The sequence below is a fragment of the Olea europaea genome, unplaced genomic scaffold, assembly GCF_002742605.1.
Source record: "Olea europaea var. sylvestris unplaced genomic scaffold, O_europaea_v1 scaffold424, whole genome shotgun sequence".
Lineage (NCBI taxonomy): Eukaryota > Viridiplantae > Streptophyta > Magnoliopsida > Lamiales > Oleaceae > Olea > Olea europaea.
In genome coordinates this window covers 89,979-105,852 of record NW_019262241.1, presented here as the reverse complement: position 1 = coordinate 105,852, position 15,874 = coordinate 89,979, and the positions used below count along the sequence as shown (strand labels likewise).

General features: G+C 37.2%; 2 protein-coding genes across 2 annotated transcripts; both read right to left on the bottom strand.

Annotated features, from left to right (window-relative positions):
* Window positions 1–1,320: 1,320 nt before the first annotated feature.
* On the bottom strand, window positions 1,321–4,058 carry LOC111387773 (subtilisin-like protease SBT1.4). The gene has a single exon (XM_023012362.1). It carries the CDS (start codon window positions 3,968–3,970, stop codon window positions 1,667–1,669), a length of 2,304 nt encoding a protein of 767 aa, XP_022868130.1. The 5' UTR covers window positions 3,971–4,058; the 3' UTR covers window positions 1,321–1,666.
* A 6,693-nt stretch (window positions 4,059–10,751) lies between these two features.
* LOC111387765 (cation/calcium exchanger 4-like) lies at window positions 10,752–13,242 on the bottom strand. The gene has a single exon (XM_023012348.1). The coding sequence runs from the start codon at window positions 12,912–12,914 to the stop codon at window positions 10,959–10,961; it is 1,956 nt and encodes a 651-aa protein (XP_022868116.1). The 5' UTR covers window positions 12,915–13,242; the 3' UTR covers window positions 10,752–10,958.
* Between the last annotated feature and the right edge of the window lie 2,632 nt (window positions 13,243–15,874).

Genomic DNA, 15,874 nt, shown 5'->3' with positions numbered 1-15,874 from the left:
GATAAAAGAAAGGAAATGGACCAAACTCTATCGTACCGGACGATCCGGTACCCCTACCGGACGTTCGGTAGGGTAGTTTTTGTCTAACGGGCAAAAATATGATCGTTCTAAATTCTGACCAAAATAACGATAGGATACCGGACGTCCGGTTCTGCTCGTCCGGTTGGTCCGTTTGCTAGCTATAAATACCTCCGTCTCTTGCATAATTCAAACTAATCCTATTGAGTATTAAGTGAGGCATTTATTATTTTCAAATCTTCTCATAAGATCAATTTATTCATTGAGATACTCTTGAGTGATCAAAACTTGATACATCAATAAGAGTTTTCAATCAAAACACTTGAGCTATCTTCTTTGCTATCTATTAAAAGTGTTTACCTACTCTTCTCTTGTATTCAAACTTAGTTATATCATTCATTAAGGGAGAAGCTTATATTTGTAATCTCAACTATCTTGTGTTGGATTGTGGGTCGTGTTGAGGTTCCGAAAATCTCAACGGTGTAAAAGGATCAGTGCTCCTTGGTTGTAAGTCACCGAAAACTTTGTAAAGGTTGGATTGCACCATAAATCAATCAAATATAGTGGAAAAGGCTTTGCTCGTGACGGAGTACTTGGTAACAGGGGACGTAGATCGTTGATTGGATCGAACTTCCTTATTACATCGTTTGCACTCTCTTTTCCCTTCCTCTTATTATTATTATTATGATATCTTGCTTCTTATTATTTTAATTGGTATTTGTTTAAAATTGAACTTATTTTCGAAAAAGTTTCAAATAACCAATTCACTCCCCTCTTGATTAGTTGTTCTTGGGCTTTCAGTAAAGAGTCTCTCTTGTGCAAGCTTATTTGAATTCGAATGTTTGATAGGTCTTATGAGAGAATATGGTCTGAGTTTTCATTTTGAAGGTTAGCTAATATATTTTTCTTAATATAATGAAGAAAATTTTAATTCAAAAAGACCTTCTCATAGTGATCTTCTACAAGAAAGAACCATTTTTTGTCATCTGCACCTCTATTTATTTGTTCGGAATTTTCGTATTGGTTTTCGATTATTTCTTCCGTACCACGCCCGCCATTTTCACTGCATCAGCCAGTGGCTTAAATCACGCCAAGTTTGCACCCGCTAGGTATAGCTTTTATTCAGCTCTGTGCAATTTCAGAAGCTATTGACTCCGTTCTGAGCTTATTAGAATGTTGTTTGTTTGCAGATATTAGCGAATGGGAACTCCGGTAAGTATGGACGGTATCACATCCGCTGCAAGGCAGCTCACTGGTAGAAGACTCGTGTAGTTTCTCTATGCTAACAATGAACTCTCGAACAATATAAATATAAAGCATATGATTTCACATCATTAAAGTCCTTGGCATGTAAAACACACCAATGGTGAAGTGCATAAAGCATTTCAAATATGTACACAAAGCAGGAAAATAAGTGAAAAATTGCAATTCAGAAGTATATTATCGCTTGCTACTGCTAGAGCTTCTTCCACTTCCTCCGTATTTGCCCCTTCTACCAATAATTATAAGTTTCCCATCAAACTTTGGCAGAAGAAATATTGTAAACCCGCAGAGGATTATCATTTCAAACACAAATACTCATTCTTGATGCCACTTATTTTACAAGAGCTGATGAAAGAGAATGAAAGTGCAAATTCCAACAACTAGATCACATCGATGCCGTGGAACTCAAACGCCAGGACACCGCAATCGGGCTCCTGACGCGGTGGACACCATCATACCACTCAATCGATCCAAACGCCGCCTTTGGACTGCTGCCAAATTCCTTCACTCCAACACCGCCACTCTTAAATGTAACCTCGTAAGTTAGTGTATCGCTCTCCTCACTGAATGCCAACTTACTCGGAGAAACACTCACCTCCACATTCAACGGAGCATTTACTTTTACCTCGTATACGGCATTCGCTTGTTTCCCAACATTCTTAACCACTCTCTTGTACTTAACCACACCGTTTTCACCATTGAGAACCACTGAAAATGAAGGGTAATTAAGGTTTCCAGGAGTTTCCAAACTATTTGCATCACAATCCACTGAAGCAGTTGTGAAAACAGAAATCCTTCTTGAATCATACCCAATTGAGCACAAGAATCCGATATAATCACTCAAACCTAAGTCGTAAACCAACCCGGGATCCAATGCTCGGTTAGGGTCGACATGACCCGACCCGTAAACAAATGGAGTCGTCTCATCTCCGGTTGCAAGGTCAGTAATAATGCTACCAGAGTTATCCAAGTTGTAGGCCGTTGTCATTAAAGCTGATTTGATTGCAGCCGGCGACCACTCGGGATAGGCCTTCCGCAGCAGGGCGGCTAAGCCACTGACGTGAGGACATGACATTGAAGTGCCCGAAATGATATTGAAGTCAACCCTTCTTTTGTCAGTCTCTAAATCTGTTGGGCCAATTAACCCCGTCCATCCAGCAAGAATGTTCACTCCAGGTGCAATTACGTCAGGTTTGAGAATCTCTGTCGTCCGGTAATTCGGACCACGGCTCGAGAATGATGCAACACGAGGTGCTGGCGGCGAGCGACTGATAACGGTCCCCCTGAACTTAATAGTGGCAGTTGGCGATGGATCAGAGCGCGCATAAGCTCGGATTTTGTCACCGGCGATCTGTCCCACCATCGTTGCCGGGATAAAATGAGCGTCCGCCAGAAGTTCTTCACCAGTATCATCTAAATTCGCCATTATCATTCCGCCCCCACCGGCCACATGTACAGCATTTCCTTTTTCAACTCTGGCGTTACCTCCGCGATCGCAGATCACAATTTTCCCTGCAACTTTCGCAGAATCCAGACTACCTGAATAGCAATATCTACTTCCACAGTCCGCAGCATAAACCAATGGCAGCAACTCATCTCCTAGATCTTTCCCGGAGTACAACGAAACACCACTATAAATCCTCCCATCCCCAAGAATAACATCAGCCGGAAACTCCCGGTCTAGAGTGGAAGCACCGACCGTCAAAATCCAAGGAGCAACATTAACCGCAGTATACGGATCAGGGCCGGAATTACCTGCAGAACACGACACAACAATACCATGTTCGGCTGCACCGAAAGCTCCTATGGCAATCGAATCATGATCGTACAGTGGAGGATGCCCATTAGCACCAACTGAAAGCGAAATCACATGAACACCATCTTCAATAGCTTGATCCATTGCCGCTAATATATCCGAATTGTAACAACCGAATGACCAGCAAATTTTATACACAGCTATTCTAGCCTTTATAGCCATTCCTCTAGCTTCCCCTTTCGCATATCCGAAAAGGCTAGCGTTCGCCACTCTCGATCCAGCTGCTGTTGATGCAGTGTGAGTTCCATGGCCTTCTGTATCCCTTGGAGACTTCGACTCATTAGACTCCTCCATTGTTGTACCTCGTGAAGCTTCATAGCCTGAATAAAAAGCTCGGGCTCCGATAATTTTCTTGTTGCAAGCCGTTGCTGGGAAATCCGGGGTTACAACACAAGTCCCTTTCCAATTGGCCGGAACCGGGGATAGCCCTTCATCGGAAAAACTCGGCCGCTCTGGCCAAATCCCAGTATCGAGCATGCCAACAATCACATCATCAGCATAATCAGAATTCGGCCAGAGCCCAAAAGAATCCTCCAGGCCAAGAAAGCTTGGAGTATGAGTAGTATGTAAATACTGGCGCTTGTCAGGTATTACAGATAGAACCCCACGCACAAGGCCGATCTTGGCGGCTTGGTCAGCAGTGAGCCGAGCCGAAAATCCCTGCACTGCGCGACTGTAGGTATAGAGAATCTTTGAAGGGTGATGTGGGGTGTGAACAGATCGGACGATGGAGGAGTACCAGTGATGGTGGGTGGAGAAAATATGGGGCTTGGCAGATTTCGCTACGTGGATGATGAATGTTTCTTGGCCGTCCGATGAGAGTACTGAGGGGAGGAGAAATAGAGAAAAAAAGAAGAGAGAAGGAAACGCCATTGATGGAACCTCTTACCTCCAGAGACCGCGGAGACTGTGGAGCTGGGAAGGAAACAAGTGAGTGAATATTCTTGTACATCAATATAAAGATAATGAAATGAGCTCAGAAATTGGAGTTGGAGGGTCTATATTGGGCCACGTTTCTTGTTTTTGTTGGATGGGTGCGGGAGTTGTGGAAATAGCACTAGAGGTCACTCAACTTTAATTTATTTCAATTTCGTCACAAATTTTGTACTTCTTGTTCAATTTGATCACATGGTTTAGTCTACTCAATATTTATCATGATCTTGTAAACCAAAAGCGAATACTGTCTCCAAGTTTTACAATTTCTTGGAAAATGGTAACAACTAATAGCTGAGTCAAAGTAGCTACGTGAAGCAAGAACCAATTTCGTCATAAATAAAAAGGACAAGGCCTCCAAGAAAAAAAAATACAAGGGATTGATTTAGTAGGAGGTCTAATAGGTATAATAATGGGTTTGAGCCGAGCTACCTTGAACTTTTCTAGGCTCGTGAAACCCATAAACTTGCTCGCAAACTGACTCTACGAAACTTGCAATCAAGTTGGTCTTAGTTAAAAACGAGCTTGAGAATTCTAAATCGTATTAGCCAGTTTTTAGGTGGCTCCACAAGATTGTCAATCTTAATTCACATGTCAAGTCACATATGAATGGTAAAATTGCAACAAAAATATAGGTTTGGTGATCAAGTTGAAGCAAATCGAAGTCATATGCAAACCTAGAAGTTGAGTGACCCACAAAAGTTTTCCTATTGGGTGACGTTTATGATTTTTATTGGTTTGTAGACTTTTGGGGATTTTTTGGGTAATGGGTTTCAATAGTTTACTACTTTGTCCCGACATAATGCCAAAAAAATCAATATTTAGATTTATTTTATTTAATCTTTTCCTGCCACGTTCAACAATTTTTGAGTGGTTCACTTTGTGAAGACGACCTGCATGTATAATTGCAATAATATAGAGGGAAGGTTGTATCTGGACGGGGTTCAGCAAGTTGTTCAATGAGTAATAAATATGGGAACTATTAAAAATAAATACATAGTTTATATCATTTTCTTTTAAACGGGAAGATTTAGTCATATATATATTTGTTTCAAACTCATATTTAATCGCACATTTAATAAAATTTTACAATTTTTTATCAACTTTTCAATAACATATTTTACCAACTCTTATTACAATCTACTAAAAATTTAATTTTTAATTAAACCAAACAAGGCTTAAGGCCTATTTGACAGTGCTTATGTTTTTAAAGGTTGAACCCTAACCTTGAAGGCATCTACCGTCTCGTCCCTAGAGCTTTGTAAGAGAGGTGGATGGACAGTGCTTATGTTGTTGTTTATACTTCTTATAGAACAAGTTCTTCGAAGTACCTTAATTAGTATTCGAAAATTAATTTTTAAAAAGAATTTTCTCTTTCGAAAAAGTCTTAGAGGATGTGACACTGGGTAGTGTTTTTTTTTTTTTTTTTTTTGGCTATCTCTTTTAATTAAAAGAAATATTCTTATATAATTATCCAAATTTCGTTTTAATTTTTCAAAAAACACTTCAAACAAACTATTAGAGAATTATGCTACCATCTACTCTAGGAGTGAACCTTAATTGCTCTTCTAGGACATTATGATGTGAAGGTAGGTAGACATTCAATTTCTACTCGCATATAAAAAAAAAAAAAAAATGTTGAACCCCAATTTTGAAGGTCCCACCATCCCGCTCCTAGAGCTTTGTAAGGAAGGTAAATCGCAGGATGTACCTCAACAGACCAAGGAACAAGAGCTGCTTGTATACTGCGCCTACAAGGAGTCCAATTCCATATCTCAGAAATCGAACCCCCACACTGCGGCTACCAGTAAGGTGTGAAATAAGCGCACTCCTATCCTTTGCACCACTGGGTTATGTCTCGAGGGGCTTCTACTCGCATATCTCCAAAAAATGAAATCTTCACTGTGAATTAAAAAGAGAGGAGCAAATTTTTCTAACAAAAACTTGATTGATATTACAATTACAGGGAATTATTTCGCATTACATCTGTTGAAGGGTAAAAACGTGACATTAAGAGTTGGGTTGGTTTTGAATGTTTAGATTCATGCTCTTACCATAGATAATAATATTGACAATGATGGATGTGGAAATTTCCCACATGGGGTCAAGAAATGTACAACTATGGACTAGCAAAGTTGATATGATCCGAGATAGGTCAAAAAATATAATTATGCTCAAACAGGGAGCCTAATTGGCGCACCGAACCCACAATAGGGAGCGCCATTTTCAGCGAACTGGACGTATAGGACCACGTGGCCCTATCCGTCCAGCATTGCCAAGCATAAAATCAAGGACTTGATGAATGTTAACAAGAGGCCAAGACCAAGATTCGAGTTCAATTCGAGCCAACAAGGCCACACAAATACTTATTCAAGCTATGTAGCTCAAAATGTTGAAGTTCGCGAGATAAAGATCAAGTTACATGTTGAACGTTGAAGGTGGAACGGAGGGACTTAAAGTGGCTACTATGCAACCGCATAGTAGCACAAGTCATGCGGTCGCTTGGCTCCAACTCGAAAGCAACCGTGCAGGGAGTAGATGTTCCATACAACCGCATGGAATAACACCATGCAGTCGCACTGTATAAATTCAGGGAAAAAATTTCGTTTTCCACACGAGTTTCATATTTCCATTAGAAACTCTAATTTTTTAATATTTTTACCATATTTTGAACATTTTTTCTGTTTTAATCAAGCTTTTAAGATTTCATATGGACAACTTTGATATTTTGAGAGAATTATACAATGGGCTGTTTTGCTTTTACTTTTCTTGTTCTTAATTGAACAATTCGAATTTATCAAGATTAACGATCTTGTGTCGTTCACAGATTCAGGTGTGATTCAATCATTGTATGATTAAGAGGTCGATGAACTCTATTTTATTGGTTGCTTGGTTCGTAGTTTTTGGATTAAATCCAAAATCTTGAATCTTTGGCGTTCTTGAAAATTGATTTTGATCTCGTGTGGATTTTGTACTCGTTGTTGCTACGCGGGTTCACACCAAAAGTACATACAAATAGTGATGGATTCGCGTATCTTGGTGAGCTAGAATGATCACTAATTGTTGACCATCGACGATCACAATAACGAAATCATTTATTAATACTTAATTAAATAATATTAACAATTTTTTAATCAATATGTAAATGCTCTAAAACGTCAAAATTATGTACATATGAAAATATAATTCAATACAACTTAATACAATAAAAATAAATAAATGATACAATCTCATTTAGTAATTGTAAGCTCGGAAAATCGCGTTTTTTGGGTACTCATAATTTGAAAGTGCTACAAGATTGTCTCGGTCTCATTTTTTTCAAAGATCTCTAGCTCTATATACAGCACCGAATTATCATTCAATTAGTCATCTCTCAGTTTGTTACAAATTTCTCTCATTTTGTTACAAGCATTCCTTATTCTCGTCCTTCAATTTCTAAAATTCTTCATTTTCAAATTGAGCTACAGAAATGAAAAAAGCCCAAAAAAACCCTAGAAAATTTACTACAGTAATCCTCACCTTCAATGATTCTTCAAATCCAATCAATACAGCAGTCAACAAACCCGTCGAATAAAACATCATAGTCAGGGGAAAAACAATAAAAATCTTGTATTGATTAAGCCCTTGTTCGAGGCACGTCATTTCAACAAGAATATTAATAAAAAATTTGTGGTTAAAAAAAAAATTTGAATTTACATATAATATTATTTTATTGAAAAATATGTAATTGAAATAATGTCAAATTATTATTAAAAATATATATATATTTTTTTAAATGTGGATCAAACACACTCTAAATTACATATTTGAACTCTGTATCAATTTCACCTCAGGAAAAAAATAAAATAAAAATACCATCAACTTTGAAAAACGCGATTTCAGCAAAATTTTGGAAATTTGAGAGAGAGAGAGAGGATGTTGAGGTTGGTGCTTGTGAAAGAAGTAAGGGCCCGTTTGGTAGAGATTTTGAGAATTGATTTTTTGACCGTTAGAAGAAAAGTGGGGTCCACATGTGAGAGAAGAAATCAAAAATTACGGTTTGAATAGTAAAATAACGGTCAAAAAATCAATTTTTTGGGGCAAAAAATCTCTACCAAACGGGGCCTAAATCCAATCACGCAATTTCCTGCTCTCTTTCTCCAATAAGTTAAGCTCCTGTTTGGTACTCACTAAATTAAATTAAATTACATTTTATTTTTTTCTCTTCTATTTTTAACTACACAATCTTTCATAAAATAATATTACACGTAAATCAAAAAATTTTCTTTCTTTTTCAACCACTCATTTTTCTAAAAAATACCCCTCATTTTCATTTTCAGGTAACGGGGCTAAATTATTTTTTCATGGAAGAGAAATCCTTTTTTGGCCATGCCCACAAGAGAAGCTGTCTGTCTCACCTATTTAAAAAAATAATAATAAAAATAAAAATAAAAAAGAAGTGGTTACATTTTCATGGTTCAATTTGGTTATTTCTGGACGATAAAATGACCCACTTAACTCAATAGTTAAAGTATTCCAACTCAATATCGTCAAGAACTCCTCACTATCGCATGAAAAAAGTTTCATCTCCTAAAAATTTTTTCCTTCTAATATTCACCACCGTATGACTAACCTACAATTATTAGCGATCCGACTTCATGCAGGTCCAGCCTGCAATCCGAACAGATGATGGGTTTTTGGAATTATTTGGAGATAGGGAAATCATAATATGTTTGGCTCACCAAAGACTATGAAAATTGGGCGTGGGTCATGTATTTTTCCGTTCTCGTACCATAATTCGATGCACTAAGCACCAACTTAATCTCAAAATTAAGAACAATATTTAGAAGAAAGGTCTACAAGGACATGTTTCAATCTTTAGGTACCAACAAACATAGGTTAAAATATTCTAAGCAAATTTCATTTTCTCACAATTGGATAACTAAATTTGTTGGCTTGCTAAACATAAAAGTAATATGGGTGTTAACATGGCACAAATCAATCTGATCTGAACACATATTAAAGTCAACTGCTACATTTATATTTTCATTTATGAAGCTATGGAAGCAAAGCAACCTAATTAAAACAAAATTATACATTTAGTACTATTTGAAAGTTAAGTTTTTACTCTCATTTTCAACAACACATTCTTCAAAAAAAATTTTAAAAATAATAATAATAATAATAATTCGCTTTTCAAATAAATTTTCTCACGCAAGCTCTTAATAACTTAATTATGAAATAGGAATATAAATTTGGTAGTCAATACAAACGTTTAAATACCCACAGATGCTTCCCCTCGAACACTGTTTCTCCTCAGGAAACAGATGTAATAGCAAAGATCCATCACAACCAACAAATTCAGCCCGTTGCACTTCTTTGACAACCGGGACAAGATAGCCGCAGAAAGACAAAAGGCAAAAGGCAAAATCTTTAAACATCTCAAAGTAATGAAATGTAGCGGAACATAACAAGAGAAGTTTACGAACAACAGAATCAACAAAGTCTTGCAATCCAAATGTTTCTGATATCCCGAGATCCTCGGTGTGGAGGAGTCTTCTTCTTGTCCCCCACCACACACGTGCACACACAAAAACACAAGTCGACAGCAAACAATTTCAACTCACCGTCGGACTAGGAATGAAGTTGGCTTTCTATTTGCAGTGGTCCTTTGAGCCATAGGGACTAGAGTCCAACAGAAGGAATTAAGGCAACTGGAAGAAGGTATTTAAATTAAAACATTGATTTACAGCATTCTTTATCCTTATAGCAGACAAAATTTCCTGTATGCTGATCTGTTGAAGGTATTTTTCAAATATGCATAATCATCAACCCCAGTAAAAAAAAAAAAAACCTCTTGCCATGTGCATTATACTTTGTTGTCTAATCCCACAAAATAGAATGAATATCTTTCTTCTCCAGTGCCAGATGATCAGTGAAAGCATCAAATGCATAGAATTAAGAAAGTATAGGTAAATGCATAACAGCAGAGGCATGTCAAAAAGGAAATATTCATTGCATGAATTTTATCAAATTTTCGAATATTAAATTGGATTAAATTGAAGACCTAATGTAGTTGACTTTACTCGCAAGATACCACAACATCGATAACAACGAATGCAACAAGGACATCAATGATATGAAAACCTCAGCTTCAGCAAGTTATATTGAGAAGGAAATGCTATCAATGGACCTAGCATTCAACCATTTGATCTAAAAGCTTAAGTGCTTAGAGAGAACCACATATATATCATTCAAATCTAATCTTCAACATGCACTCTCACGGTAAATGGGGTTCATTTCTTTCACATCAAAGCCTAACACATACACAATTCAATAAATGTTTGATGGTGAGATTTGAACCCATAACATTTGCATGATGTTGCCATGTTGAACCATCTGAAGGAAAAATTTTAAAGTTGTTAGAGAGGATCACATATCCATTAAAATGATTAACTAAAAAGAAAGGAAGCATTTGCAACAATATGTCAGGGGACAAACAAAAACTTGTGCAAAAATGAATTCAATCATCAAAATTCACGTGCCAAAATTAGCTTCATCACATCACACTAAAAGGTCTAAAACAGTGCCAGCATTAGCTTCATGTAATAATACTTCCAATGTTGCATGCATAACTTATAGACGTTACCCTCATAAAAAAACCCACGCCAAGAGTGATAATATGAGAAGATGGCAAGACAGTGAACAAACTGATGAATAATAACTTGGTTAAATCAATACGAACAAGAAGCCACCCACTTTATCAATTGTCCATAAGACCTGTCATCTTCAAACACAACAATATATAATACTAATTACTAAATACAACTAGCTATTATATAACCACCAAAAGAATTTGTCTCCAATAAATACAGGCAGATCAATCATGACAATTTCAATTTTCGTGGGTCAAGTAATCTCTGAATGTACATTTTAACAGTACATGATATCACCTAAAGCCAGCTAATGAAAACATTCCCATAGCAGAGCCCACCCTGAAAGTGAGAAATATCAAATATATGGCAACTAGTCCTGCTCCAAGAATCTTGCTCGGACGCATGTTATTTCTAGGTAAAACAATGAGTGCCCAAATAATTCCTGAAACGAGAAATCCCAAGGTGAAATACAAGCTTCTATCTTGAGGGAGTACAAAGGGACCAGGTTTCTCAGACCAGGCTCCCAGAAGCATTGATATGCCCAATCCAATGAGCGTGTTGAACATAGGACCCGCATAACATCCAGACATTGCAATCTGTACGCCATCCCCACCATTCATTGACAAAGCAACGTTTGAAACCAAATCACCCATCGAGTTTCCCCAAGCCAATACAGTTAACCCAAGGATGGAGGGATTGACACCTAGAACCACACCAAATCCCACAAGTAGAGCAACAAGCTCATTTGCAATCATGTAAAACCAAATGATACTCATCACAAATCCTCCTATAACCCATGGAAGTAAGAATTTCTGAGGTGGACGATCTGGCCTTGTGTGCTTATATGTAAGAACACAAAGGGTGCTTCCAACTGAGACGCCGATGATATACGCAGCTATTCTGCTTTGAGAACCCACGTTGTCTTGTGAACTCCACAAACAAGCAAGAAGAATCGGAGCCAGTAAAGCACAGCCCATAGCACATGGCTTTGACCAAGTTTCCTCCTCGACTAAGGGAATTGTGAGCCGCCTCGGTACAGTCAGAGGCAACTCCAGAAGGGAAAATAGCTTCGACCAAGAAAATGATGGCCGCTCAATTTCTCTCTCTTCTTCATTCCATCCCCACAAAGACTTGTCACCATCAGGGATCTTCAGCACCTGGTTTGAATAAATTGCTACATTAGAAGCCCACATCCACTGAGGTAGGGAACCATGGGACTGGACTCCAACACTTTCAGTCTCAATGTCAAGCAATGAGCTGAATAAGGGTTCCTCATCTAGATTTCCATGAGAAAACACACTTCCTCTTACAGGAAGCAAAGGAGTAACAGCGTCCAGTTTCAACCTCTGGGCCTGTTCCCTCAAAATCTCATTGGCAGCCACAGCAAAGGAATACAGAACATAAATCGATGTAAATGCAATGGCAGCACCAACAGTCACTTCACCGACAATCAAGATCCAAAACAGAGACGCAAGGGCAAGCATAAAAAATAGAATATCCCTTATAAAGCACTTCTTGTCGATCTTAATGTCCTTATCTGCTATACATAGGGAAACAGCCCCAACAACAATGCAAGTAACAAACACTGCCCCTCCTAATACACTATTAAGGCCCACATCTCCCGTGCCAGTACCTACAAAAGCAGCAATGCTTGCAAACACATCTGGAGCGCCATTTCCAAGTGGAAGCAGAGTTACACCAGCAACAGTAGGAGATAGCTTCAAAAGAGTCGAAAGCTTTTCCAAAGAACAGCAAAAGTAATCAGCCGCAGTGTTGCCTAAAAGATAGAACAATGCAGCAAGCCAAGTACCCAACACTAGAAATGCCCATGCGCTCTCACCGCAATCACAATAGTAAAACTTCAAGTAATCAAAAAACCCATCTGACGTGCACTGCGGATGGGCTTTCAGGAACTCACAGCTACTACTATAGCCATTGTGATCAGACAATCCCGCACAAAATTCAGGCTTCTTTACATCCAAATTATTAGGATCGGAGCCATTTACAGTTGAAGAATTTGCACTTAATTCAACCATTTCTCTGCGATTCACGAATTGGCTCCCCACACCGGAATAAAACCCACTGCCTGAGCTCCATTTAGATACTGAATACGATTGCTTCGAAAGTTGGTTTCTCACAATATCTCCCCGATTGTAAAACAACAAAATCAAAACTAGGGCACATAACCCATTGAAAATCCCACGAAGCTGGGGACTTCTTTTACTACAAAATCCATTTAACTGCCTCATTTTTTTCCCCTATTAATCACCTGAATATCTCTCGTATCAATATCATTACCAAAAATAAAAATATTCAAAGCCTACTCGAAAATCAAGCTAATCAAAATCAAGCCCAGGGTTTCAGTTCACGATTAAAGAAACCCTAGTTAAGGGAAAAAAAAAAAATCTTCCAGAATGGACTGACCTCGATTTTGGCACGAATGTAATGAGCAAATTTTAATTGATTAAAGGCTTGAGAGAAAGGTGAAATTAGGGTTCACGGGTATTGAAATGCGACAGGTTAATAAAAATTGATACGTAGTTGACTAAAATTTTGTTCCGCTGCTTTTTCTTGATTAACTTTCCTCTTCTTTAACCACCACCCAACCCCGCGGAGTAAATACATGGAACGGCAATTTGACTACGCCATATTTTCACAATTGACCATTTAAAAAAAATAAAATTAAAAGTTAAAATAAATTTTTAGATAACATTCTGCAAAAATACTCCCATCTTCCACAATCAAAGAAAGGAGAAGTAAAAAATCACATGTTTACAGTTGGGGTCCAATCGAGCTCAACATCCTCACAGTCTATCTAATACCGATCACTACAAAATTGTTCATTATCTTCAAAAATGTTAGTTTTTTTGGAGTTTAAGCTATTGATTTTTTCATTTTATTTGGTTTGTGAATTTGTGTATTAAATTGTTATATATGATGTTTATAAGACATTATTTAGATAGATTTATGAGTTTATAATGGATTATAGTGAAATTTCTTTGGAAATGGCAATTTCTCGCCATTCCCGGTGAGATAATTGATGAGAACAAACAGTCAGTTCTAGGCCGACTCAATCGACTATCCATTTTAATTTTTTCAGGGAAGACTCAATCGACTAAAAGTTGGAGGACCTGGCGTGCAATTCTTTGAGAACAAACAGTCGGTTCTGGGCCGACTCAATCAACTAAAAATTACAGGTGATGAAGCATCTGGTGATGGTACCTAGAACCGACTGTTTGTTCTCAAATAATTGCACGCCAGGTTCTCCAACTTTGGTTTCATCCAATTTAGTCCTTAAATTTTGAAAAAAAAATTCAATCAAGCCCCTCATAATTTGCAACTTGAGTCCTTGAACTTTCTGAGTTGTACATTTTATTCCCCAAAATCATGATTTTTGTCCATTTTTATTCGTTTTTCCTTCCTTTGGCCTTGTTCAATTACCTTGAGTGATTTTTTGCCTACAAAAACAAATATTACCTAATAGTAAGTAGAATTCCACTCATCTCATGAATAATAATCATATTTAGATATTAAATAAGTGTGTAAAAACACACTTATCAAAGACATCGATATCGTCGACGATCTCCAAATGGAAGAGGTCGATTGCAGTCTTCTTGTGATAACACTACACCACACTCTCAGTGATATAGACCAGTTCTAGCTTCAATTTGTCCAACATTTGGTCATGCCCCCTAATTATGTCAATCAACTGTGATAGAAGCATCGTCCCCTGTCCTTGAAAATAAGCCTCATACAGCCTTGTTGTTTCTGTGCGCACATTTTAATTTTTTTAGGGGTTTCTTGTAATTTGACTGGGATGATTTTTATCATTTTTAAACACCATTTCTCACAATTCTTTTTCATCTTGAATAAACTGTAGCCTTGTGGAGACAAAGAAGAAACGAGAAAATGAGAAGATTCAAACCAAGATTTTGGAGTTCAAGGAAAGATTCAAGATTTCAACCCCATTTTTTTTTTCAAGAATACCTTTAAGGGAAATGTTTCTTCTTTCATTTTGTATCTTTTCATTAGGTCCTTCATTTTGTAATGTATTTCATCACATTCTCCATGTTCTATCCCTTACATAATAATGGCCAAGCGTTTATAGTTGGGATTTATGATGTAACTTGACCTAAGTTTCATTAATATCAATATATTTACCATTTAATGCTAAGGTGCTATTGTTCTTGAGTAAATTTTTTTTATTGTGTTTACATTTCCATCATTTGTTTGGCCAATAGATGATTGGGTTAGGTGGTTTGTGTAATTACTGAAACATGGTTGTATTTTCTAGACCAAAGTAATTAATGCCCTAGGTTGTTTTAGGATATAGAGATACACTCCTAACCCTAGGTGACCCATTAAGTTATTTTCATTACAATTTAATGCGGTTGGTTGCGTTTTTATCGACATAGAGATATAGTAGACAAAGAAAATCAATTAGGGTTAGTTTCACTTGGTAATTTACATTTTTGGTTTATTGAGATATTAATGAAATGACAGTCAGGTGAAATCATAAATCCCAACCTATCTAAAATTTAGAACATTTTCACTTTCATAATTGTTAATTAAATTTAAACCTAGAAGTATTTTTGTTTTATTTCTAATTTCAAAGAATTTAATTGTTTGTGTCTCTATCGCTAATTTGAATCAATTGCATAATTGAAAAAACACTCTTCTAGTGATCAACTCGGACTCAAAAGGTCCATTGTATTACTTGTAAGCGACCCGTGCACTTGCGATTTGTACTTTTAGCGGACAGCCTTCAACAACAATCCGTGGGGTCGGAGATATTTTAAAAATATCGTACACGTCTTCACCAGATCACACTGACAACCCAAGGGGTCCGTGCATAAGTATGATACCAATGGATTGTCCCTGACTGTACAAGTAAATGTTTGACATAGTTAGCATTAAAATATTTTATATATATTAACTGTATATATTTTAGATCTGAGTATATGGGACTGTCCCTCTATTGGGTAACCGCTTTGCTAGGCGAGAAAAGACACGCTATCCTCGGATACATCATTGACGAGTATCCCTAGCGGACAGATGTTCATATGGAAAATGGTTTTTGGCTTTCCTCGAAACCATCATGTGAGTGTTATATATTTATGATTTATATTATATATAATTTAAAATCTAATTACATAATCATTAACTAGTTCAAATGTCAAAGAGGAGGAGAGGATGGATGAGGTGGTAA

Excerpts from the sequence above, each read along its gene's own strand:
- LOC111387765 (XM_023012348.1), bottom strand. The coding sequence starts at position 12,914 with ATGAGGCAGTTAAATGGATTTTGTAGTAAAAGAAGTCCCCAGCTTCGT.
- LOC111387773 (XM_023012362.1), bottom strand. The coding sequence starts at position 3,970 with ATGGCGTTTCCTTCTCTCTTCTTTTTTTCTCTATTTCTCCTCCCCTCA.